This window comes from Phytophthora ramorum, assembly GCF_020800215.1.
Source record: "Phytophthora ramorum isolate Pr-102 chromosome Unknown Phyram_PR-102_s0003, whole genome shotgun sequence".
Classification (NCBI taxonomy): Eukaryota; Oomycota; class Peronosporomycetes; order Peronosporales; family Peronosporaceae; genus Phytophthora; species Phytophthora ramorum.
Window position 1 is genome coordinate 4,700,875 of NW_027150649.1, and position 23,684 is coordinate 4,724,558.

The following is a 23,684-nucleotide window of genomic DNA, read 5'->3' on the forward strand; positions in this document are numbered from 1 at the left end:
ATCATCCTGCACGTCGTGCAGCACGACGATCAAGTGCCCAAAAGGAATGGCAACTCTTACCAGGTATTCAAGAAGTAGGCGGGCAAGAAGTACTCGCCGTTCAAAGTCAGCGTGAGGATGCTCCAGGCCATTAATTGGCAATGTAACCATTGCCCGTCAGTAAAATCACAGCTCACCATGCAAAATCCATTTTTCGTATTAATCTAACCAAATGTAGTTGTAGTAGCAACGCCCCCTGCAACAATCTTGACATCGTAGCTCAGCACAAAACACCATTGCTTGCCCAACGCTGCAGTTTCTTGTCGTTGTTCAATTTCCATCATCAGCTGAGGTTCGCCACTGCAGCAACAACAACCCATACCAAAACCCCAAAACACAATGTCAATCTCCAAAACATGTCGCTTCAGCCCCTCAATTCTCCCAACTCACGCTGCGTCTCGCAAAACTCCTTGAGCTGCGGAACGGCACGTGCCGACAGCGTCGGGTACACGTAAGTGATGAGGCAGAAGAGTGTGCGGCCGCTCTTCTGCGCCACCTTGCACACCGCAATGCCCTCTCCCTCCTCAAGCGAGGGGTCTCCACGTCGGCCGTACACGAGCGGCGGGTGGAATCTGAAAAAAATACAACAAGAAAAAAGGCAATAGCAGCAAGTCAGCTTCAACTTGCTGTAACTTTCTCCAAAAATTCGCCGTACCGGTGCACGTCGTACTGCTCGTTCAGCAGCACAATTCCCGACGCCATCGTGTCCTCCCGCTTGTCGAAGAGCTTGAGAAATCCCCTGCAAAAAGTATCCAAAAAGTATCCATGGTAAACATCCCGATATTTCTATAAAAAAAATTCCGAGTAAGAATACTATAACACGTACGTCACTTCTCCATCCAGGGGTTTGGTGTTGCTCAGCAGCACCTTGCTGTCCCCGTCAAAGACGATATGCTTGGCCCATTCCTTGTATGCCTTGACGGCCTCCTGCAGCCCCGCGAGTGTCACGGGCGCGTCCCTGTCCGCGGCCCCAGCGCTGTTCGCATCGTCCGTTGACAACACGTTGCTGCTGCTGTGCGTGCTGGGCAGGGAACCCGAGCTGGAGGCGGAAGCGGCTGTGCCCCCCAAGCTGCTCTTGGTCGCGTCCATATTGCGCAGAAAATGCCAGTACGAAAGCGCCACGTGGTAAGCGTTGTGTGTGGAACATGAGATAGGATCTATCATTAAAGGACATTGATTGCATACTGAAATGAAGACGACTGGAGTTAAATGATGAGGTCATAAAAGGCAAGTTGAAGTGGGATCCTGCAGCATGCGAGCGTTTTCTGTTTAACAAATTCCTCGGATAAAATTTGTACATCAGGTGTTTTATGCATTCGCCTTCGAATTGTCTCGTCATTTCTTACTTAAAAATACACATTCTGTTTAAATATACCCTCAATTATTATACTAGTTTCCAATTCGCATGCAGGTGCCATCCTAAACAATCATCCCCCTCGGGCGATTTCTTCTGCTGCATTCCCTGCGTTTCGCCTTGTTGTGAATATGTTGGATACATCTCTGTCGTAGAGCGACTTCGCTGAAGGAATTATTAATAGTCACGTGCATCACAATGGAAAGTTGCTCGTGGAAAGTACCACCAAAGTCACCTAAGAACTCACCTTGTTGGTATAATACATGTACCGGTAGCTAACTTATTTGTTGTTGTTGGCGAAGGACCTCAACTAGCGCTGTTCATGTCCGAAAACGAGAAGATTCCAATCTATAGGAAATAGCATAAACATCAAATAGATGGCCGCTTAACACTGAAAACGAGAAGATTCAGTTAGCCGATGTTAAGCTTTGGGAAAGTCTATGTCGACGTGGCCGGCGTCACATCACATCGCTGCAAGCACTTGCATACATGTTTGCAGCTGTGGGTGGTGCTGTTGGCTACCATTGGTTGGATTATAGCCTACAACTTGGATGAGTAATGCGACACTGCATGCTCTTTCGTCCCATTGCCCTCCGGCTATCGACCTCATGCGCTTATTTTGTTCTCTTCATGAGCCTGCAGCTATTAATGAGGCCCCGCGTGATCATGGCCTTCACTTCAGTGAATCACTGAAGGCCCTTCTGAAGCTCAGTCGACTTCGAGAGTGTAAACTAAAGATTGGCATGAGCGGCCTTCAGATGGGAGGCGAGGTCCAGTCCTCGCTAATTAAAGGACTGGCGTCAAAAGGTGTATGAGTTTGGGAAACATTTGTCAAAAGCAGTGAACACACATTCTGGCACAGGTTTTGATGGTATGTGGTGAGAGCTACGCCGTTGAGCAAGCATAAACCTTCGCGAAGGCGAGCTACTCGGGCCGTCGATCCCGCGAATAGGAAAAGGAAGCCGACACCCCGACATTAATTTGCTGGCCATGTTGAAGAGCGCCCCATGAAGCAAATGTTGTCGGAATATACGTCACTGTCGCCTGAAAGTGCGTGAATTTGGCATAGGGAGAATCCCTCTCAACTCCAGCTTTCGCCAAAAGCGCGCCAGCAGGAGCAGTTTATACTTCGAAGTATATTTAACCTGTGAAACGCATAGTGACGTCACCGAACTCGGATCCTCATGTGTTGTGCGCAAGTTACCCCTCTAAACGCTGTCGATATTGACAAACCCTACATAATGTACACAAGTTAGATGTGGCAAAACGTTTCAGACTGCATAATGTACACCTTTTGACGTGCTCCCAAGTTTACGATCCCGATATCGTGACGCTTAACAAATCCGGCTCACTTCCCCACATGGCCCTCCGTGGATGTGCTTCGATTAGAGTCGGGCAGATTCGTTTCCTAGTTCGGTGGTTTGTAGGTTCTCACTTCGCAAACTGCTTCCCAGCTCTCACGCCCTCGAGCACTACGGATGCAACCCAGTATGCGTTTCAACTTCATCCTGTTGTTCATTTCTCTCGCTCTCCTCGCAAGTTGCGGTGCAGCCTTCGAGGAAGTGACCACTTCGGACCTTACGCAGTCCGTTGGTGTGGCGGCTAGCGACAACCGAAGCCTGAGGACCGCTGGGGTTGATGATGTGGACGTGGATGACGAAGAGCGAGGCCTGATAAACAAGATTCCCAGTGCTCATGTAGCGAAGCTGGTGCGGGGGGAAAAACTTCGGACACTTGCCTTTCAGGACTGGATGAAGGCGAATATCGGCATTACGGACCTCAGAGGTGCTTTGACGTTTAAGCAGAGTCGATTCAAGTGGCTCGCGGACCTGAAAAACGCCAACAACAAAAAGTTGTTGAACCAGTATAAGGTTTTTCTGGCGACTTCCTAACGATAGAGTCTAGGCCTTTTGACGCAACAAGCTAAGTTGCTTCCAGTGACCCTATTAATACTGCTGCTTGCTTTGAAGGTTATGTACGGGTACATGTATTTCAGTAGCAATCTGCTACACGCACCATCCGTAGTAGTAAATCCTTCAAGTGTTTAACACTCGATTCACCGATGTCAGAGGGTACGACAAGTCCGGAATCCAGAGGCGACACGTGAATGTCGGCTATTGTTTGATGAACTTTCGTATGTTTCACAGTGTAGGAAAGTGTAAAGCACTAGCGATGGGAGCCGCTAGCCTGCTGGGCAGTCCAGACATGGGAAGGTCTACCCGTGCAGCTCTCTCAGTCTAACCGAAAGGTCTGCACTACAGGTCATGTTGTACACCACCTACGCAATTGCCTCCCAGCTCAAATCGCATTGCTGGCCTCACGCATTGTCCTGCCGCCTGTACACACTTCAGCATTGTTCTCGTGAACCCAGCATCCGCAGCCAATTCGAAGGCGTTGTTGTTGGGTACGCCTGAGAGTTCCCTGGCAGCGCTTTGCTGCTCCAGCAAGCGCACTCGTCCAGTCTCCAAGCTCCAGCGTCGCGCAAGCACTCGATTGTCTCTTGCGCTGGGAATACAAGTACATTTTTATATAGATTGCTGATCTCACAAATTCCAGCGCCTCTTTAGAAACTTCGGCATAAGAAGATGGATGCATGGACAAATTAGCTGCTGCTAATGCATCGGCACTCAGAATAAATTGGTTCTTGCATGGAGACCTACCGCTGGAGATGCCCTTAACGTTAGCGAGAACACCAAACTACGACTGATAACTGCGCCACTGAGTGCGCCGAGGAGCTGTTCAGAGGCCCATCCAGAATCAGGATCTCCGGTGATGTTGCCAAACCCCTGGGGGGGGGGGGGTTGGAGGGTTGAATGTTGCACGTTGATGGTCCAGGTTACCTATGTGTGGCAGACATGTCTTGGGTCACTTTTCAATTGTCCTATTGTTTGTATGGTACCGCTATTGGGTTATGCAGTACCGTGAAATTAATCCTATTAGTGACTCAATGGGTACGCCTCTACATTATCATTGACGATTTCTTCCTCTCGTGGCCACAATTTGTTCGTGGTGCTACATCGGCTGAGCTGAGTCTGCAGGACGCTTCAGTGATGTTGCAAACGCGTGAATACGCAGGCCAGCACCACAGAGTATACATGTAATAAGCTGTGAACCTCTGCCGGTTGTTTACTTTCACGTACCGCGCGGGCTCTCGTCATCTTTGGCACATACATCATGTTGAAGTGTCCTTCCTGCTGTTAAGGGCTCCCCTGGGGCAGGGTAAAAGACGTTCTTACCTGGGCCAAGTCTCTGTTACTACTCTCCCTCCTCGCACCGCTTGTGGTTAGAACTGAGCACTTTATTTTCCAGTGCTAAGGTGATAGTTTCCGTCGGAATGAAAGGCGCGACCCCGTTTGCCTCCATCCACTTGACGCCGGATCAAGCGCGTCGCTACGAGCGTCAAGCCCGCCAACTGCTGGACGACACACTTCGCGAATACGACGCGCAAGTTTCTGCCTGCAAGAGTGGCAAGAACCCGCTGCACGACAAGTGGCAATGGAAGCCGCTCAAGACCCACGAGGGGCTCAGCGTGTACAAGGAACGTCAGCCGACGCACCCGGGGCTATGCCCCCAAGCAAGTCGTACCACGAGGACTTCCGCTGGGTCATCGTCTACCGACTCATCGATAACGGAGCGACCTGCGAAGCCGACGAAAGCCGTGGCGATGGCAGCCTACACGCCCGAGATGGCGCTCGCCACGTCGTCTGCAGCAGTCACTGGGTCGTCTCCCATTGCCTCAGCTCTGGTCTCAGGCCACATTAACGGTAGTCTTCACGACGTCATGTACGGCCTCATGGCGACTGACTCGGCAGAATTGCAACTTCGGTTGCGCTACATGATGGACGCGGAGGTGCTTGACACGGCGATGATCAGCATCGTTCAGACTCCCAGTACAACGGAACCGTTCAACTTTCTCGGGCTGCAGTGGGTCGTTCGAGGAGAAGCGTCTCGTGTCAAGTCCAAGTCTCGTCGACCTCGTGACTTCGTGCTTTTGGTTGCCTCCGGTGTTGTGAAGCACAAGGTCCTGGGGGCTGCTGAAGCTCAGGACGTCGGCTATTACTTGTGTCGGTCAGTGGAGATGCAGGAGTGCGGGGAGCTGGAGTCGCAAGGACTCACTCGAGGGTGGCTCTCGACCTGCTCGCTTTTCACCCCGGCGAAAGCGAACTCGGCTCAGCTCGACGTCTTCGCCCGAGGGTTTGTGGACTTCAAGGGCAAGATGCAGGACTACCAGGCAGCCAACATGATCACGACGATCCTGCTTGCTGGAGTCACGGAAGCCGCTCTATGCGGCCAAAGCAAGAAACTTAGCTGGCTGCTCAACTTCAAGGGCGCCGCGGCGGAGTTCCGACGCATGCAGCCCGAGTCCAAGGCCGCTTCAAACCGCTGCGGCATCTGTGAGCGCAAGTTCGGCGTCTTGAACAGCGTGGCGACGTGCAACCTCTGCCAGGTCAAAATGTGCTCGCGCTGCCGAGTTAGTCGAGACCTGAGCTTTGTCAAGCGGCGAGATGCAGCCATGAGTCTCACCCAGAGCAGGAGTTGGGATGAGGGCCATCAAGCTAGCGGACAGGTGCGCTGTCTGACCGCCGTCCTCTGCAAAAACTGCAAGATGAACGCCAGTCACATGGACGCTCGTGTCATGGCGCGCCGCGAAGTCGAGGCTGGCTACGGTATCAACGACTTGGCACGCACAGCCCCTGTAGGCGGCACTGAAACTCCTGTGCAGCACGCTCGAACCTCATTCTCATGCGGCTCGCAGTCCGGGTCGGAACGCAGCTTCACCGACAGCTCTTCCTCCCAAATGCGCTTCTGGACTCCCGGAAACGACACAGCCACGCTGCGAGGTCGTGACGGTGAACAGCGAACCGCTGTGGCGTGGACACCAGGTACCGACACGTCCGCTCTACGCGGAAACCGCGACGACAAGCAACACGATGAAGGGGTCAAACCAAAGGTGATGATCGGCCGGATGGATAACGCCAAGTCTACTTTTTCGGACTCTGCAGCGCGTTCCAAGCTGGAATCGTCAGTTAGTTCATTTGCCTCGACATTGCCATCTCCGCGAGATCAAGAGAGCAGCCAAGAGGAATCTAGCTTCGAATTGACTCCGTATCAGTCCCGACAGCACCAGCCTCAGTACGCAGGAGAAGACCCGGAGATCACATACACCTACGCTCCTCAGCGAGCAGCAAACGTGGGAAGTTCTCAGGCAGACTTTGTACGGAGGATGCAGGAGTTGCAGATGAATGCTGATTCCGTCTACCAATTCACGAGCAAGATGAACGCCAAGACGCGCTACCGCCACCAGCAGTTCCCGTCCTCAAACTCCAGCACGTCCATCTCAGAGCTGGATTGAAGCGTCGTCCTGCCGATGACAGAACCGAACGAAGGTCTCAAGGCGTTTGGTATTATAGATGTAATTGCCGCGACGTAGCGGGTAAAGAGTGTCTGTATGAGTTTACAAGAGCGGATCTAAGTGTGGCTGCATGTTTACAACTTCTACCACATGTCCTTGCCCTGGACTTTGTCCCTGATCTGCTTGTACTTCTCGTAGAGTTTGTCACTGACGGGCTGACGCACAACGTTGGTCTTGACGATGCCGAGCCAGCCGAACTTGTTCTGCAGCACCCTTGACGACTGCGAACGGGCTTCGTCTTGGGTTTGTTCGCCGCGAAGACGCCGAACAGGCTTCAAACTTGCAGCGCTCACGTCGATCGTCAGCAACGCGAGTAGAGCGAGGATCTTGAGAAAGCTGGAAGTAGGCATTGCGAGGTCGAAGGCGAGTTCTGGAATGGGGTAAACCCTGCGATGACCAGAGCTGGCGAACGACAAAGAACTCGACTTGGCGTCGGACAAATATTTCTGCGTGTTACGCGCAACATCGCCACTCAAATCTTGGGAAGGCATCACGTTGGTGGGTACTGGTGGTTGGTTGTCAAGAGCTTCAGCCTCCAGACATGCAGAGATCATCATCATTCTGACTGGTGGCCCTTACGAATTACTTGGCGTTGTCCATTTTCTCTTTGATGCGTTTAAGCTGCTCGTACAGTCTGTCCTCGATTGGTAGATGCGCGAGGTTCGTCTTGATGACAGCGAGCCACACGCCCCATTTGCTCTGGAGTCGCCTTCTCGTCTCTCCTCCAGCCTCGTCGACGCGGAGTCGTCGGGTTGCCTCCGAGTTGGCAGCGCTCACGTCGAGTGCTAGCAACGCGAGCAATGCAAAACCCTTGAGGAAACTGGAGAAGGCCATGACGGTGAAGTGCGTCGTACTGGAGTATTCACTGGAGTGGTCACTGAGGAATGAAAATGAATTCTGAGGGGGAACCTCGCTTTGCATGCACATGTTAAAAAATCTCTGACCGTCCAATCTCAAAGGCACCTCGGCCTCCGGCTTTCGGGAACGGCAGTGCTCATCCTCACTATGATACGGACGCTGCATCATCCTGGTACAGTCATTACAGCAATTAGTCTGTGTTCAAAATTAGTCTAGGACAGACTAATTCCTGTCAATGAAAACTCCCAAGGTTCATAACTAGTCTGTCAACAAAACTTCAAAAATAGTCTGTCAAGGAAGTCAACGCGAAGCGCGACCACAACGGGATAAACTACGCGCAGAAAGCTATGATGCGGTGTGACCTATCAGGTGTATGACGCAGTTGTTCCCGCACTTACAGGGAATCACAAAGAAGTACCCTGAGGAGTTTGCCGGAAAATCCCCGACTACAGACACCGTGGCCAGAAGCGTTCATGAGGCTCACGAGGAAACGAAATGGTGATTCCAGTGGTGATTAATGGTGCAGGCAACGAGGCGCTAGTGTAGTTAAACTGGGAAGATGGATGCTTTTTCGTTCCCTGTTCACAATTAGTCTTGAGTTCAAAAGTAGTCTGTGTTCAAAATTAGTCTGTACATTGTGATGACAGACTATTTAGTGTAAGTTGATCTGGGAGCAGCTCACAAAAATTAGTCTAGGACAGACTAATTACTGTAATGACTGTACACTTGGGAGTGGTGAGGCCATCAAGCCATCTCAGTGTTCTACAGCGGCAACCTGCTTTATAATACCTCGTGGCGATGCATGGATGAAAACCGCAAACGAACTTGACATCCAGTTGCAACTATCCTAACGTTAGTACAGCGTTCCAAGCTGCCTTTCAACGTGGTATCCGCAATGACACAAGCATGAGGCCCATGGAAATGGACAACCACCGCCGATGCTACCAGTTTGCAGTTGCTTCTTGTCCATGCCTCCTTTTCGTCCGCTCCACTTCACTCTCCAATCTGCTGACCAGGACGCACTCGAAACCCCATCGACACCTCCACCCGCGTCATGAAATTCTTCCTCGGGGCGGTGGGCGTGGCTGCCACGCTCACTCAGAGCTGGATCTACCTCGAGTTCCTGTACAAATCGACGTCCTCAGTCCTGCCGACGGAAGAGCTGGTCGACGTCTGCTCTTCAACCTACAATGAGTCTTCCTCCTTCCCTCTCAGCATCGTCCACACGGCCGACCGAGCTGCTGAGATCCGGTACATGGCCAACAACCTGCACAATGAAGAGCGCGTGTGGCCCATCGACGGGCTCGACCTCCCAGTCTACATGGGGCCCGTGGTTCGCCCAGGCTCCGTGGCAGAGAGACTGCAACGCCAAGACCTGGTGGAGCTCAGCGCCTTGAAGCCAGACACACCCGAGCTCATGGCAGCGCTGGCCATGCGCTGGCTGCCGCAACTCAACTCGACGGACGCGTACACACGCTTCTACGAGCTGTTCCACCCCATTGTGGACGCCCCAATGGACTCTGTGGACCACGGAGACGCAGGCTTTGGGGCGTCCAGACTGAGTGTAAGAGGCTTCAACTTGAAAGTCTTGAGAGACTCGGACGACGACCCACAGGACGAGACGTTGACTCTAGACAACGTTGCACGCATCTGTGGTGCTGGAGCGTCCATCCAGTCGCTACGTGCAGACAAGAAGCTGTTTGTGGTGGACTTGGCCACCATCGGACAATGGGGAGACATCTCTGTGTCTCGAGTGGAGTCGGAGGCCGAGCACAAGCCGCTCAAGTATCTGCCCTCGGTCATAGGCTACTTCTGCTTCAACGAGCAGCTCCTGCCCTTGGCCATCAAGCTCATAGACTCTGGCCTCACGTACACACCGTTCGACTCGCCTGGAGAGTGGCAACTGGCCAAGACGGCGCTGAACGCGGCCGAGGTCACGTTCCAGCAAATGCAGCACTTCTCCGAGAGCCACACACTGTCGATCCCCATCCGCGTGGAGCTCTACCGAGCGCTCGCCGAGAAGCACCCGGTGCGCGCCTTGCTCCTGCGCCACTTCGCGCTGGATTTTGGCCTGGAGCAGCAGGCGGGCGTCGTGCTCTTCAACACGTCCACGCCGCTGGACAAGACCTTCGGCATTGGCGCCGCGGGGTGCGTCCGCCTGTTGGAAGACGCACGTACGCGCATCTCGCTGCTGGACGACGTCTACAGCGACGTGAAGGGGCGAGGCATCCACCACCTGCCGCACAAGTACGCGCTGTACGGGAAGCTACACGCGGACGCCATCTCCCGGTTCGTCGGCAGTTTCCTCGACGTCTACTACCGAGACGACGCAGCGGTGCTGACGGACGTGGAGCTGCAGCAGTGGGCGGGAGCGTGCGCGAAAGTTCCGCACCTGCACGACTTTCCCGCGAACTTTGACGGCAAGAAGAGACTGCACCAGCTCCTGACGCGTCTGATCTTCCAGAGCGCCGTCAAGCACCACGCCATGAACGGGGAAGTGACGTGGACGACGGTGGCGATGCCCTTCAGCGCGGCGGCGCTCTGGAAGCCGCTGCCGAGCCGCAAGGAGCGCGACGGCCACGCTAAGATCGACGTGTTCAGCTACTTGCAGCCGCGCGAGCTCTTCCCTGCCATGGTCTTCCTCAGCGCCTTGTTCAACCGCCCACGGCCAGAGGAGACGACGCTCAAGTCCGTGTACCATTCTGCTCCCTTCACCGACGACCCGAGGCTGCAGCCGGCGATTCGAGCGTACGACGAAGAGCTGGAAGTCATCGACGACTTTATCGTGGCCAACGAGGAGCACGAGGCGCAGCCATACCACATCCTCCGCCCAGGGAGCCTCCCACACAACACGTGGATCTAAGATCAGATCATGAGCACGATTTTAATGAAAAAGGTAACTTCAAGTCTGAACTTTCGATTAACATGAGACGGGGCTTACGAGTTGACGTTGGTGCGTTCGAGGCACCCAGATTCTTTCTTTCACGACAATAATTAAGGGGTGAGCGCCAGCTCCTCAGAAGAGCTGCGGGCCATTGCTTGGAGTCCGACGCAGACGCGGCGTGGGGGTCGTGTCGTCGTTGCTGCGTTGGCTGGAGGCGGAGGCCTTGCGGTTGCGGAAGTCCAGCTTGGTGGGGCGCTTGAACGCCACGCCGCTGGGCGACCCGCCTACACTGTCGTCGTCGCTGTTCTGGGTAGAAAAGTTCTTCATTAGCTGCGCCACCTTGTTGCTTGTCACGCCAGGCGTTGAGCCGCTCGGCGTGTGGGAAGCGCTGGACGCCACTGCGCTAGCGTAGCGGTCAGTAATCTTGCTGGTCTGGACCGGAGCTGGGGGCGACACACGTCGAAGCATCGACAACGGGGACTTGTCCATTTCGTCGGTCTCAGGGATCGATGGCGTGCGGTGGTTGCGAGCTCCAGCAGGAAGCTTCACGTCCTTGCCCAGCAGCGACATCTCCGTCACCATTTGCTGCACAATGACCTCAAGCTGGTCGCGCTCACGGATGGCGACAGTCACGCGGTCTCCCAACTTCTCCAGCCGCTTGGCCTGCTCGTCGTTGCGTTGGCACAGGCGCACAATCTCGTTCTCGAAGCGCTTCACCTTGTCAGCGACGTCCTCGATGTTGCCAGAACTGCTAGACTCTCCACCTTGGCCACCCATTCCACCACGAAGGTTCTTTAGCTCATGTTCAGCCATCATGAGCTGAGCGGACTTCTGGTCCAGCTCGCGCTGCATGTCCGTAAGCATCGCTGAGCTCTTGGCGTCAAGCGAAGGAGCAGTGAAGCTGCTGTTGTCACTGTTGATGGTGCGGCTTCGCTGCTCGAACAACTGGCCTTCCAGGGCTGTCAACTTGACCTCCAGCGTGCGCTTCTCCTTCAGTGCGTCCTCCAAACGTTCGTGAACGCTTTCAAGCTGGTTGCTACGGAAGCGGAGCTGCATCACCTCCTGCTTCGACAGCTTCAACTTCTTCTGTACATCCGCCAGCTCCTCGTTGTGCCCTGCTGCGTCGCTTGCAGCCGAGTAGTGCGACACGAACGACGAGGACGTCGTCGCGGGGGCCGCACTGGAAGACATCGTAGCCAACTGATTCTCGAGTTGAGTCGTTTCCTCCTGCGCCATCTTCAAAGTCAGACGCACGCCTGCAAGCTCATTTTCCAGCTCGGCCTTGGCACGTTCGCCTGCGCGGGCTCGCGCTTCAGCACTCTGGAGCTGCATTTTGGTCTGAGCAAGTTCGGTCTCGTTCGATCTCAGCTCCGCCTCACGCGCCTCCAGCAATCGTTCAAGCTCCGCAATGTGCTCGTCCATCTCTGCCGTGCTTGCTTGCTGCTGACTGTCGCCCTTCTGCTTCTGAAGGTCCTCGATCTCGTTGCGAAGACGAGCGTTTTCCTCGGTAGTACTTGCCAGCATGTCGTCGAGCTGCTTCACACGGTCCTCCAGCACCAGCTTTGCCTTGCCGACATCAGCATAGATCTTGTCCAGGAAGCCCGGAGCCCGCGCGGGTTCTTTGTCTTCGTGGATCGCGCTCTCGTTCTGGACAACTTCAAGCTGGTCCTTGAGCTTCTCGATCTCGCACTTTGCCTTGTCCAGCTCCGACTCGAGCGCGGCAGAGCGACCAGCTTCAAACTCGTGCTGCTCACGAATGCGGGTAAGCAGCGCCGCGTCCTCGTTCTCAGGCTCCTCAAAGTCGTCTCGACTGGATGTACTCGTTGTCTCCGAGACCTCTGCAGTCAGAGAGAAACCTGTGGTCAGGCCAGATGGGAAGCCGCCCGAGTGCTTCTTGAGCGCGCTGGCAGCATTCGCCAGCGCACCCTCGAGCTCCGCCCGCAGCTTGAAGTTCTCGCGTTCAAGGTTGTTGAGCTGCTGCGTCATGGTGAGCGCCACTGGTCGGGCTTCGCAGTCAACAGTGACGCTACCGCTACGCGCTGACGAGATGGTGGTGCCAGAGGTGTCAGTGGCTGCACGATTCCTCCGTGAACTGTCCTCGACATTCTCGCTGTCGTAGTCCATCGACCGACCCAAGAACTCGAGCTGCTGCTGCAGTCGCTGGTTGCGCTGCAACGCCGCCTCCGTCTCGGCGCGGAAGTCGAAGGCGCTGCTCGATGATCCCTGAGACGGACGAGAGGTCTCCGAGTGGCCATGCAGCGGGTCAACCACCTCGTGGAACTTCTTGACACGTTCGATCAGCTCCACCTGCGGCAGCAACGTCGTGTCCTGGACCTGCATCTGGTTGTTGCACAGCTGCACTGCAGTCTCCAGTTCCTGCAGCAGACGCAAGCTCAGCGCTCGCTGTTGAGCGGCGTTGCGCGTCTCGGCCTTTTCACGAAGAACCAGCTCCTCGTTCTCAGTGGCCACCGCGTCGATGCGCTTCTGCGATTCCTTCAAGAACGACTCGAGCTGCAGCACTTGCACCTCCTTGCGGTCGAGTCTGCGCTTGGCAGACCTGCAGTTGGTGCAGTTGGACGCTGAAAGCTCCTCCAGAAGCTCGCGCTCGCTGCCCTGCGAGCTCATACTCGTAGTGGTGCGGCGCGTCGACACTGACGACGTGTCATTCGTAGCCCGTCGAGACTTGTTGACGTCGCGAGACCGCGGCGTCTGAACCTTAGGCGTCTGCGCCTTGGCAGCGTGCGAGCTCTTGCCCAGCAGCGTGGACGACGGAGGCAGACCCGCCAACGTGGGCGCGTGTGGGTTACTGGTAGGGTGCAGCAGCATGCTGGCAGCGGGCTGGGTGGTCTGCGCGTTGCCAGTCGCGTGCACCAAGTCCCACGTGATGTCAAACTCGAGTGTGGCCGCCAGGTCCCGGCACTTGAGAGGCGAGATGCGGAAGGACTTGTGTCGCTCCTGTGGACTGGCGTTGAGGTGCACGAGCGTGGCGAAATCCAGCGAGAAGAGCGCGACGGCGGAGTGGCTGGGCAGCTAGTACATAGGTGAAAACGCAAGACAGGGTCAGAAGAGCTCGTGGGAGCCGCAGGTTCCTCTCCGCAGAACTAGGGCTGCACACCGCATGGACCAACTGTCGCCAGTCACAACATGTCCACGAGGCAGATGGCCCACGTCATGGTAGAGGAGACCTGGTCTCCAGTAAGGAGGCAGAACGTACCGCCACGAGGACGATCTCGTACTCCTTCTTGAGGAAGTCGTTGGTGGCTCCGCTCTGCGGCTTCTTGTGTCGCAGCAGCGACGTCTGGATGCCCAGGTGCTGGTTCCACGCGGCGCAGTGGTCGGCGCTCCAGCGTGCGGGCTCGGACGTGACCTCCTTGCTGTTGCGTCGGAAGAGCACGATCAGGTCCTCGTCGTTGGGGCTGATGTCGCGTCCGATGTTGGCGCGGTGGATGAGCACTGCATATAGGCAAAATAGACACAGTCAGTAAGCGAGACCGAGTCCGGCGTGGCGCGCGCGTGGCGGTGACTGACCGTCGAGATTGACGAGGACGGTGCCTGTGGCCGCGGACCCGGAGCGCTGCGAGCGCGGCGTGGTGGCCGCCGACCTCTGCGAGCGAGGCGTGGTGGCTCCGCTCGTGGGCGTCTTGTACGTGGGGCGGGGCGCCGCGCTGTCGTGCGGGGTCGGAGCTCCGCGCCGCATACCGCGCGACGTGTGGGAGGCTTTGGGCGCCTCCACCGAGCGGAGTAGCGTCTGGAAAATGGTGATCGGCGCGCGGGGGTGGCCCGCGACGGACGTGGTTAGCTCGAGACTGGTTGGGGGATAAGACTAGAGAGAGCGAGGACCATTTGCGACTGCTCTACACTGCGCGCTTGTATGAGAGCAGAGACCGTGTGGGGGTGACAGCAGCGCCAGCTGGCGTCGCTTCTCGCTGCGTTGTCAAGATGAACCGGAACGTGGCGCCTTTCAGCGCGGCATTTTCCAGTTCCCTGCTGGACGTCTGAGCATTTTTCATGGGTCGAATGTTAGCGGTGCAGTGCAGGAAGTCGCTCCACCTAAAGTTTGGCGGCCGACACCTTCGGTGACTTGCGGTGGTCGAGCTCATCATGGCCGTGCCCGTTGCTGTGCTTCCGCCGTGACAGCTTGGCTAACATGAGATTCTGGTCTCAGGAGCGGCTTTCCCAGCCTTGCAGTCCCAAACGCTTGCAAATCGCGATACGCATGCAGGTTACCCGTGGCCAGCTGACAGCTTCGACTTGCCTCGAGGTGTCCGTACGTCGCTTCATGGATGACGACCATCTCTTGGCTCGACCATGTTGCTAAACAAGAGCTGCACTCGGAAGCGTTGACGCCAGAGCGGCGCTGTCGTCGATCGGGTCGCATAGCCAGCATGGTTACATGTACTTGCAGTTGAAGACGCTCACTGTATTGTTGCTTTATAAAGTTTTTCTATGCTGGCACTCGCAGCCTCCATCCCTTCCGATCGGGGACGAAGCCGCAAGCGTTGGGCATTGCAATTGCAAATACTCGGGACGCGAATACCGCGTTGCCCGAGTGGCGATCCGGTTCACACACGAAGACACACTGGAACTTGATGACAAAATTGTGCTTCTACGCTGTTGCGAAGCGAATAAATACACCCACAGCGCTGGCGCTCTGGTGTCTTGGGGACGGACGATGCGCCCGCTTACAGATCGGCCACCGACACAGCCATCACGGAGCACGAGCTCGGCAGCGACGACATGTTGGACGACAGCTCGGAGCTCGACAGACTGCTGAGGGCGCTCGAAGAGCTCAGGTAGCTCGGCCGCGCCCAGTTGGCCGGCATCGGGCCGCTCGTGGTCAGACGGCCTTCCAGCACTCGCACGAGCTCTTCCTGCACGTCGATGGCGTCCGGGCGCTGGCTCGGGACCTCGCTCCAGCACTGGCGAGCCAACTCCTGCAACTCCAGCGGACAGTCCGTCGAGAACTTGAGCAGGTGCGGGTTGCCTCCAGCGCTGGCAGGAATCCTCGAGCTAGCCAGGTCCTCCTCCACCGCAATCATCGTGTCTAGCTCCCACAGGAACGTGCCGAACGCGTACACGTCGTCCCGCTGAGCCGCTACCGTGGCCGATCCGATGCCGCTCGACTTGAGCGAGTTCTCGTCGAACTCGTCGGACTCTTCATCGAACGCAGGGTTGTCGCCGGTCTGGCTGTTGTCGTCAAGGGTAACGCTGCTCACCCCACTCACTCCACTGACATCGCTCTCTCCGCTGTTGTTCTCAAAGCGGCTGCGGCCCAGGTGACCTCCAGACGCCTGTCGCTTAGGAGCGCGAGACGCACGCGTTGGGCGTAGACCCGCGATCTTCTGCATTGTCCACAGCGCGCTGTCCCTCAGCGACCCGCGGAAATCGTCCGTCATTCTGTGGGCATCGTCGTCTTTGCTCGGCACGAATTCGGTAGGCAGCATTATGTCCATCGCGCTGAGCTTGGCCTCCCCCTGCTCGTTCACCAACACCTTACGCGCGCAAACGCGGCCGTGCGCGTAGTTGTTAGCGTGGAGGTAGACGAGACCCATGGCGACATCAAGAGCGATCGACAGCTTGCACCGCCAGTCGGCGTTCGGGTTGGCGTTCACGCTCGCGCTCGAGTTCGCGAACACCGGGTACCAGCTGAAAATGTTGCCGTTGCCGCTGCCGATGGCCGCCGCAATGCTGCTGTTCGGGTAGAAGCCCTTGCCTTCACGTCGGTGACGCTCTGCCTCGAACATCGTAGCGAGAGATCCGTGCTGCATGTACTCGAACACGACGCCCAGGTTCCACGATGGTGCGCCCATGTTCGTGTAGCGGCTCTTGGTTGTGCTGCGGGCCAAGCTGTCGCCCATGCTGTTGGTCGGCCCGTTGCTGGTCGGTCCGTAGCTAGCGTACGGGGGCTGTGGAGACGCGGCACTGCTGCCACGCCGACGACTTGCCGTGGTGCTGCATCCGGTGGTGACGCCAATGAAGTGCACGATAGACGCGTGGTCCAGCGACGCAGCAAGGCGGATCTGCTCCACGAAGCGCTTTTCAAGGCGCTTCTTCGAGCGCATGAGCGCCTGAATCGCAACCTTGTAGCCCTGGTACTCGGCCAGGAACAGCGCGTGGTCCACCTTCTTTTGGGCGCTGCCAAGGCCAACACTGCTGAAACCGAGCGCGGCCTTGCTGTTCTTCTTGGACGAGGACATGTGGAGCGCCCGGCGCATCTGGATTTCTTCAGGTGGGATCTCGTACACAAGCAGGTCGTCCAGGTCGATCTTGAGCTTGAGCTTGCTGCGCGCCTGGAGTGAAGCCGTGCTAGCGCCGAGAAAGCTCTTGTCCTTGGGACTTGGCTCCAGTAGAGCCACCGGGTTGTACTTGTCCAGAGGGCTCTCGTAAATGCCCCACGCGGCTTCGCCAGGGGTGTTCCCGCCACTGTCTGCGAAAGTGCTGCCGTTGTCGTTCTTGCTGTCCGTGTCGCGGTATTCATCGTTCCCATTCGCCCGACTGATGCGCCCGCTAGCCGTGAACACCATGAAGTTCCCGCCGCTGCTCCCTAGGCGACGGTCACGGCTCACCTTCAAGGCAGCACGTCGTGTGCGGTCATCGCTATTGCTGTTCCTCCGCTTATTCCAGATGAAGCCGAACACCAACGCACTAAGCAGGATGCCGACAAGGAAGAACGTGCTGCCGATGATGCCGATCGACTCTGCCGAGAAAATGGACGACGACTCTGAACTGGTACTCGCCTCCGATGAGGCCGCATCACTGGAGCTCGAGATGTCGTTGATGTTAGCCTGAACCAAGCTGCCCGATTCCGAGCCAGTTATGGACGATATGACGCAGTCGTCATCGTCGAGCACGCAGAAAGAGACGCCCTTGATTTCCTCCGCTGTTGCCAACGAGTTCGAGCACGTGCTGGAGACAGAAGACGGCGCTGTAAACTCTGCGAGGCTCTGGAATACACTCACGTCGGAGCGGCAAATCTCAATGGTGGACAACGGGTTGTCCGCCAGGTACACTTTTCGGAGCGTCGACGCGAAGGTCACACCGCTAACCTTCTTGATGCCGTTCGACTCGAGGTTCCTGCATAAGCAACTTAGTTAGCTGTCTATATGGAGTCAAGGGAGTGTAGCAAATGGGACGTACAGCTCCACGAGCGTAGTCAGAGACGACACGACGGTGGGGAATGTCGTGAGCAAGTTGGAGCTCAGGTCCCTGCACATCCAAAAGAAAAGAGCAGGTCAGCTATCTGTTTCCTTTCCTCGTCACAGTGATCTGCACGCACAGGTATTGCAGGGCCGTGGGCAGGGTGGAAAAGTTGGTCGACGCGCTCGTGAACGAGTTTTTGGTCGCGTTGAGCGTGCGCAGCGACACCGGCAGCATGAGGTCGTCCAGGTTGGAGATGCCCGTGCTCGATAGCGACCTGTAGCACCAGCCAGTGTCAGTATACAATCTATTGCAGCTCTCCTTTCACCGACGTACAGAGATTGCAGCGCCACGAGTTTCGTGAACGTGTCGACGCCCACCGAGTCGAGCGAGTTGCCGTGGAGCAGTAGCGTCTGCAGCTCACCCGACTCGGGCCAGGGGGTGGACGACGACAGCGTGGAGATCGAATTGGAGCTCAGGTCCAAGTAGTTGAGTCGTCGGGGGAAGTTGAAGCTCGTCAGGTCCGACACGAAGTTGCCCGCCAGCTCCCTACATCAACAAGTCAGCTCGTGCTTAAACCTAAGAGCCTCTCCCCTGTAAGGCCACGTACAGGTCCTCCATGTCGTTATCCGCCTCGGAAGGCGCGAAAGTCTCGAGCTCATTGTTGTTCAGCAGCCTATCAACACAAAATTGCCACGTGAGTCTGCAGTCGTCTGGAAAGTATCGCGTAGCAGTTCCTACAGTTGATATACGCGCGGGTAGCTGCGGACCTGCACCACGTCGAGGTTCGAGAGGTTGAGACTGCGCTCCACCGTGGAGCTCACGACCACCTGGAAGGTTCTGGCGTTGCAGCTGCTGTCGTACACAACCGCCTCCGAGTCCAAGTCGCCCGCCACGAGGGTACTGGCGTTGCTGCAGGTTTCGGCCGCGACCTGCGACATCATCAGGACGCTCAGCAGCAGCAGCAGCGACGTCCTGAGCCTCGCGGACGAGCCATTCATGGCCGAGAGGGGGGAAGTCTGAATGGGGCGCGGGCGGTGTGGGACCCTTACAACGCGACGCGGATGTGGCTATCCTCGATGCTGCTCAATAGAGCGGGGCGTGGGAAGGACGGAACAAGTCCAACGATGCAATTTCGAGGATAGGCTAGCAAAAGCCGGGCTGAACCTGGCGATTGTGATGACAGATGGTAGTGTGTTGGCGAGGGTATTCAATAATAAAGGGGGTTAGTTTAGCGAAAACAAGTAAAGGAGGAAATAATAGTATTACTTATGCAGAGGTTTTTCTGACTTCATTTTTTCGAGTCGGCATAGCTTTTGAGCGTTTGGGAATGACCCGAACGCTAGAAGAGCGGCGCTGATAGGCGGGTGCTGCGTGGCGGATTGCGAGTGTTCGTGGCTGACAGAGAAGCCCATGGTAAAGTCTCGAGCTCTGTGCCTCGGCTCAAAGACGAGCCGTCGGTCTGTCAAAAGCGGTGAGGCCGCTGCGACGCGCAAGACGGCGGTGGGAACTTTGCCCGCAATGCAAGCTACTCGATCTGCAGTGCGTCTGGCTCCCTCCGTGATGGAGCAAGACGCACCGCCGAAAGACAAATTTCATGAAACGTTGGCGCTGGAGGCTTTCGTGGCGCCGCTATCCTGTGGGCTTTTGACGCACGCTTGCGGCTGGGCTCATTGCCCCGTAGGTACGGCAGTAATGGTGTCTTGCGTTGCTGCTTGGGCTAGGGGCAGGGGGTTGTGAGAACGCCAAGTTAATCGTTCGCACAAGAGCTTTTTTGTAATAGTTGACGTTTGGTGCTGCCAGTGCACACAGCGGAGTATTTATACATATCAGAGCGAGAATGGTCTGAGCTGGTTGCATCCTAGTCGAGAGTCTTGCCATGGGCACGTTGGTACAGCAACTCGGCGCTGGAGACGTTCGCAACTCATTCCTCATTTCACCATTTGCTGCGCTCAACTTCATCTCCTGCTCTACCTGCTTTCCATGGTCTGCACTCAGGCGCTACTTCAGGTGCTCGCGCTCTGTGCGCTCAACGCGAGTCATCTCGGCGGTGCGTGTGCTCAAGTTGCCCTTATCCTGCCTGAAGACCCCTCCTGCAGAGCGACACCGGAAATGGTTCACGATGGGGTCATGGCAATCACCGACCCGACCTGCCTCGAGGAAAACGACCAACCTGGCTGCAACCTTTTCGGACTCCCAGACTGCCGCGCCTGTGCTCTCGTGACTGAGGCGGTTGCAGATAATGTGCCGCCTTGTGAATTGCTGGACTTGGAGAGCGAGGCATTCGGGGACGTACCAGTGAAGGAAGGCGACTGCATTGACTGCGAGCCGCTGGTTCCGCCACCTCTCCAGCCTAGAGAGTCTGCGCACCCACCGGAATCGAGTGAGGAGGAGGACTACGTCCCCATCGTAATCGTGCTCCCCACCGACATCTTCATCGAGACCGAATCGTCAGACTGGAGTGACAGCGAAGAATCAGACAACGGGGAGGGCACCGCCGCTGCCACCAGGCGCCTTCGCACGCAGCTGTAGCTGTATTATGGTCGCCTCGCTTTCGAATTGGGGCTGATCGTTGCTTTCTTCTGGGCTAGCTATCAAAAGAACGTTTACCTATCTTATCAACAAGTATTATAATGGCGATGACAAAATGCATTTTTTTATTTGTATGCTTGCTGTGCTGGCAGCGTTCCAATCTCTTGCTCATGAGCCGAAGCACTCGCAACTGTCGGAACCAGGACGATGATGCCAAGTAGCGTGCTATCCCGCATATGACAAGCCGTACACCTCTATCCCAACGACAGTGAAGTCAACCAGAAAGCTTTATCTGGCAAGGACTTTGATGACCCAGTGGCGTTACTTGTTCCCCTAAAGCTCGTGCTACATACGATCGTCGTACGGTCCGCCACTTACAAACTGATGAGCGTAGGCCCAGATGCTTTGGCTCCCCCAACTGGTCACGGAAGTCGATTTCGTGCTGCCCAGCCGTCCATCCATAATGCCAACACTTTCAGCCACTGCATTAGGCGGCAAGTGTAGCCGTGGCTGCCTTTTGATGGAGCCTGACGATGCGTTGACTTGGCTTCATTCAACCTTTTACTGAGAACTTGAGAATTGTAGCTATGAATTGCCATGCTCAATAGCCTTGGCCGCTCGGTGTCGATACCCATGCGGATTTGAGTCGGTTTTCTCTTCGTTGTTCTTGGATACTGCATGGAGGTGCCATTGATGCATTGCAAATACGGCTCGACAGAGAGATCCTTGTAGATTGCTATCCTTATCGTACTGAGAGACTGCAAAACGACAAACGTGTACGCTCCCTTCTCCTTTACGTGTTCTGAGATCCAATCATAGAGAACGCAGCAAAAAAATAATCACGCCAACTATTATTAATAGCGCCATCTCGCACTGCGTCGCTCGTCCTTCAACCCTCGCTCTTCGACAATTTTCTGTTCCCAAAGGCGTTAGTAAACATATAGCAGAATTCGTGCAGGATTTTCCTGTACGACAGGCAGCGCCGCGATACAAAACGCCAGCGGAGCAATAATGAGAGCTGTAACTATAGGATACCCAGTTCTCACCCTCTTCCGACAAAATGTGGTTGATCTGTAAACTCACGATGAAGATGAACAGCGTGAACGTAAGAGTGGCCACCGACGAAATGCATGGCAGCATCAGCAAGTTCCAAAAGTCAAGACGCCAAAGCGCCTTCTCTTTGAACGGCAGCTCGTCGACAGAAAGAAATCAGTCAGCGGGTTGTACACAGCGATCCACATCTTCTTGGTAGCTTGTTTGACCTTCGGCTGCTTGGTGATCGCTGGCGCATCTCCGACAGGAGGAGCTCCAGCAACGGCGGGGACGTCGTCGGTCTCCTGGATTTCAACGACCACTTCAGCGTCACTTTCTGGCTGAACGCTGGCAAGCATAGCTTCGCAATGTGAACTTGGACCCGGCCGCTGGAACACTGTCTTGGACTTGCTGAGGCGCTGGCGGTGAAAACTCGACTGGCGGTGGCGTGGCCTCTGTAGTGCGTCCTCTAGAGCAGTTGTCCCCACAGAGGCCCACTGAAACTTAGCGGTTGTGAAACCCACACGAGCTAACTGGAAATCTCAGAGGGTATCGTTGTGGACCGTTAGTTGAGGACTCAGCAAAATCATCAAGAGGCAGCAGCGGTTCCAGGTCGACGGTGCCCGTGAGGCCCTCGGACTTGGAGGCGCTCACCATCAAGTCCAATCTGCCAAGTCGGACGCGCGGTTGCAGCGCTTCTCCTTGTACGTCAACCACTTGCCATGGGCGAATCAATCGCAGGTGGCACCACCTCCCAGTCATACACACAGTCGGTAGCTTCGAGCCATTGGGGGGATCAACGCACTCCTCGGGCAGCAGCATTCGTACCATCACGCCGGAAGAACGACGTGTCGATTGTGCAGCCCGATTAATGACAGACAATCACGCCAGCTGTCATCGCGGTCATCTCCATGACTGTCGGTCCTGAACATCTCGTGATGGCCAGGGCACGTGCGTGCGCCGCCGCTCACCCCCACAAGCCTTTTCACTCACGATGGCGTCTCGCTCGCGGTCATCGCCCAAGGCTCGCAAGGTCTCAACCGCTTCGTTGTTGCATCTCCACGGCAGCTCGTGGCTGCTTGTGGCGCTGCTGGCTATCACTGCGGCGACGTTCGTGCGTGACCCGGCGGCTCTGCAGCTCGCAGTGCGTCGCGTTCTACTGAGGACCAACTGGACGTCCGCATTCCACCAACAGGATGCAGACGCTGCAGTGAACTGTGCGGATGCGCACCAATATCTGACGGATATCATGGCTGTCAAGGGATTCCACGTGCTGTGTGTCGAGACGACGGCGACCGAGGTGTACGTTCAATGGGTAACGTTAGCTGGGTCTTTGGAAGGCTGAGAGGATGATGCTGTTCTTGCATTGGGTTTACAGGCTCAAGGTGACGGGGTTCAAGGACGGGATGCATACGAACAGCTCCGTGGAGACGACGACGGATCTGGAGGCTTTTACGCATGCGGTAGAAGACGAGATGCTGCAGATTGCAAAGCCAAGTGACGAGCACGCGCGAGAGTTCAAGCAACCGCCGGCGTATTTCACTCCGGATGGCGAGAGGCTGGAGAAGAGCATCGCAGTGTTTCAGAATCGGATCATGTTCCTGTTCGAGGGCGGGCAATTCATCTGGCCAGGCGTTCGTATCGGCCACAAGAGTGAGTGAACCTTTGTTCTGCTTTAGCTCTGATGGCATTGCCAGGTTCGCCCATCTAATGATTGCCACTGCTGCTGCAGCGATCGTGAAGGACACCTTCGGTCAGGGAGATTTGATGATGGAGACCATCAGCATGACCCCGCTCGTCTTCAGCGTGGAAGAGTTCCTGCGGGACGACGAGATCGACATCATCTTGCAGCTGTCGATGCCACACCTCGCACCGTCCGGGGTGACGCTGCAGGATGGCCACGAGGACCGACCAGCAACAGATTGGCGCACGAGCACGACCTACTGGCTGGACTCCTCAAGCCACCCCGTGGTGCAAGACATTGACAAGCGCACGGCCGACCTCGTGAAGGTGCCCATCAGCCACCAGGAGTCCGTGCAAGTGCTGCGTTACGAGCCCACGCAGCACTACGACCAACACCTCGACTACTTCTCGGCCGAGCACCATCGCCACTCGCCAGACGTCCTCAAGATGATCGAGTACGGCCACAAGAACCGCATGATCACAGTCTTCTGGTACATGTCGGACGTGGCCGCAGGCGGGCACACCAACTTCGCTCGCGCGGGTGGCCTGCCGCCGCCGCGTTCCAACAAAGACTGCACGCAGGGCACCAGCGTGGCTCCGAAGAAGCGCAAGGTGGTCGTGTTCTACAGCATGCTGCCGAATGGCGAGGGCGACCCCATGAGTCTGCACGCGGGCTGTGCTGTCGAAGGAGGCATCAAGCTCTCAGGGAACAAGTGGGTCTGGAACAAGCCGCGCAGTGAGAGCGACTGAGA

General features: G+C 56.2%; 10 protein-coding genes across 10 annotated transcripts; 5 read left to right on the forward strand and 5 right to left on the reverse strand.

The window, feature by feature from the left end:
• Window positions 1-322: 322 nt before the first annotated feature.
• Window positions 323-1,128, reverse strand: KRP23_4510 (uncharacterized protein; the record flags this gene model as incomplete). Its single annotated transcript, XM_067889474.1, has 4 exons — window positions 323-339; window positions 430-611; window positions 695-778; window positions 866-1,128. 4 exons carry the CDS (start codon window positions 1,126-1,128, stop codon window positions 323-325), a joined length of 546 nt encoding a protein of 181 aa, XP_067748631.1.
• Window positions 1,129-2,871: 1,743 nt separating this feature from the next.
• Window positions 2,872-3,285, forward strand: KRP23_4511 (uncharacterized protein; the record flags this gene model as incomplete). Its single annotated transcript, XM_067895853.1, has 1 exon — window positions 2,872-3,285. One exon carries the CDS (start codon window positions 2,872-2,874, stop codon window positions 3,283-3,285), a length of 414 nt encoding a protein of 137 aa, XP_067748632.1.
• Window positions 3,286-4,727: 1,442 nt separating this feature from the next.
• KRP23_4512 (uncharacterized protein) lies at window positions 4,728-6,746 on the forward strand (the record flags this gene model as incomplete). Its single annotated transcript, XM_067889475.1, has 1 exon — window positions 4,728-6,746. The coding sequence occupies one exon, from the start codon at window positions 4,728-4,730 to the stop codon at window positions 6,744-6,746; it is 2,019 nt and encodes a 672-aa protein (XP_067748633.1).
• A 143-nt stretch (window positions 6,747-6,889) lies between these two features.
• KRP23_4513 (uncharacterized protein) lies at window positions 6,890-7,366 on the reverse strand (the record flags this gene model as incomplete). Its single annotated transcript, XM_067889476.1, has 1 exon — window positions 6,890-7,366. The coding sequence occupies one exon, from the start codon at window positions 7,364-7,366 to the stop codon at window positions 6,890-6,892; it is 477 nt and encodes a 158-aa protein (XP_067748634.1).
• A 22-nt stretch (window positions 7,367-7,388) lies between these two features.
• Window positions 7,389-7,733, reverse strand: KRP23_4514 (uncharacterized protein; the record flags this gene model as incomplete). The annotated part of the gene is made up of 1 exon (XM_067889477.1): window positions 7,389-7,733. The coding sequence occupies one exon, from the start codon at window positions 7,731-7,733 to the stop codon at window positions 7,389-7,391; it is 345 nt and encodes a 114-aa protein (XP_067748635.1).
• A 985-nt stretch (window positions 7,734-8,718) lies between these two features.
• Window positions 8,719-10,527, forward strand: KRP23_4515 (Manganese lipoxygenase; the record flags this gene model as incomplete). The annotated part of the gene is made up of 1 exon (XM_067889479.1): window positions 8,719-10,527. The coding sequence occupies one exon, from the start codon at window positions 8,719-8,721 to the stop codon at window positions 10,525-10,527; it is 1,809 nt and encodes a 602-aa protein (XP_067748636.1).
• Window positions 10,528-10,680: 153 nt separating this feature from the next.
• KRP23_4516 (uncharacterized protein) lies at window positions 10,681-14,245 on the reverse strand (the record flags this gene model as incomplete). Its single annotated transcript, XM_067889480.1, has 3 exons — window positions 10,681-13,578; window positions 13,763-14,001; window positions 14,077-14,245. The coding sequence occupies 3 exons, from the start codon at window positions 14,243-14,245 to the stop codon at window positions 10,681-10,683; spliced, it is 3,306 nt and encodes a 1,101-aa protein (XP_067748637.1).
• Window positions 14,246-15,230: 985 nt separating this feature from the next.
• KRP23_4517 (Toll-like receptor 10) lies at window positions 15,231-18,686 on the reverse strand (the record flags this gene model as incomplete). Its single annotated transcript, XM_067889481.1, has 6 exons — window positions 15,231-17,622; window positions 17,686-17,754; window positions 17,825-17,962; window positions 18,022-18,234; window positions 18,296-18,361; window positions 18,427-18,686. The coding sequence occupies 6 exons, from the start codon at window positions 18,684-18,686 to the stop codon at window positions 15,231-15,233; spliced, it is 3,138 nt and encodes a 1,045-aa protein (XP_067748638.1).
• Window positions 18,687-19,797: 1,111 nt separating this feature from the next.
• KRP23_4518 (uncharacterized protein) lies at window positions 19,798-20,217 on the forward strand (the record flags this gene model as incomplete). The annotated part of the gene is made up of 1 exon (XM_067889482.1): window positions 19,798-20,217. One exon carries the CDS (start codon window positions 19,798-19,800, stop codon window positions 20,215-20,217), a length of 420 nt encoding a protein of 139 aa, XP_067748639.1.
• A 2,026-nt stretch (window positions 20,218-22,243) lies between these two features.
• On the forward strand, window positions 22,244-23,682 carry KRP23_4519 (Prolyl 4-hydroxylase 1; the record flags this gene model as incomplete). The annotated part of the gene is made up of 3 exons (XM_067889483.1): window positions 22,244-22,551; window positions 22,628-22,902; window positions 22,982-23,682. 3 exons carry the CDS (start codon window positions 22,244-22,246, stop codon window positions 23,680-23,682), a joined length of 1,284 nt encoding a protein of 427 aa, XP_067748640.1.
• Window positions 23,683-23,684: the final 2 nt, after the last annotated feature.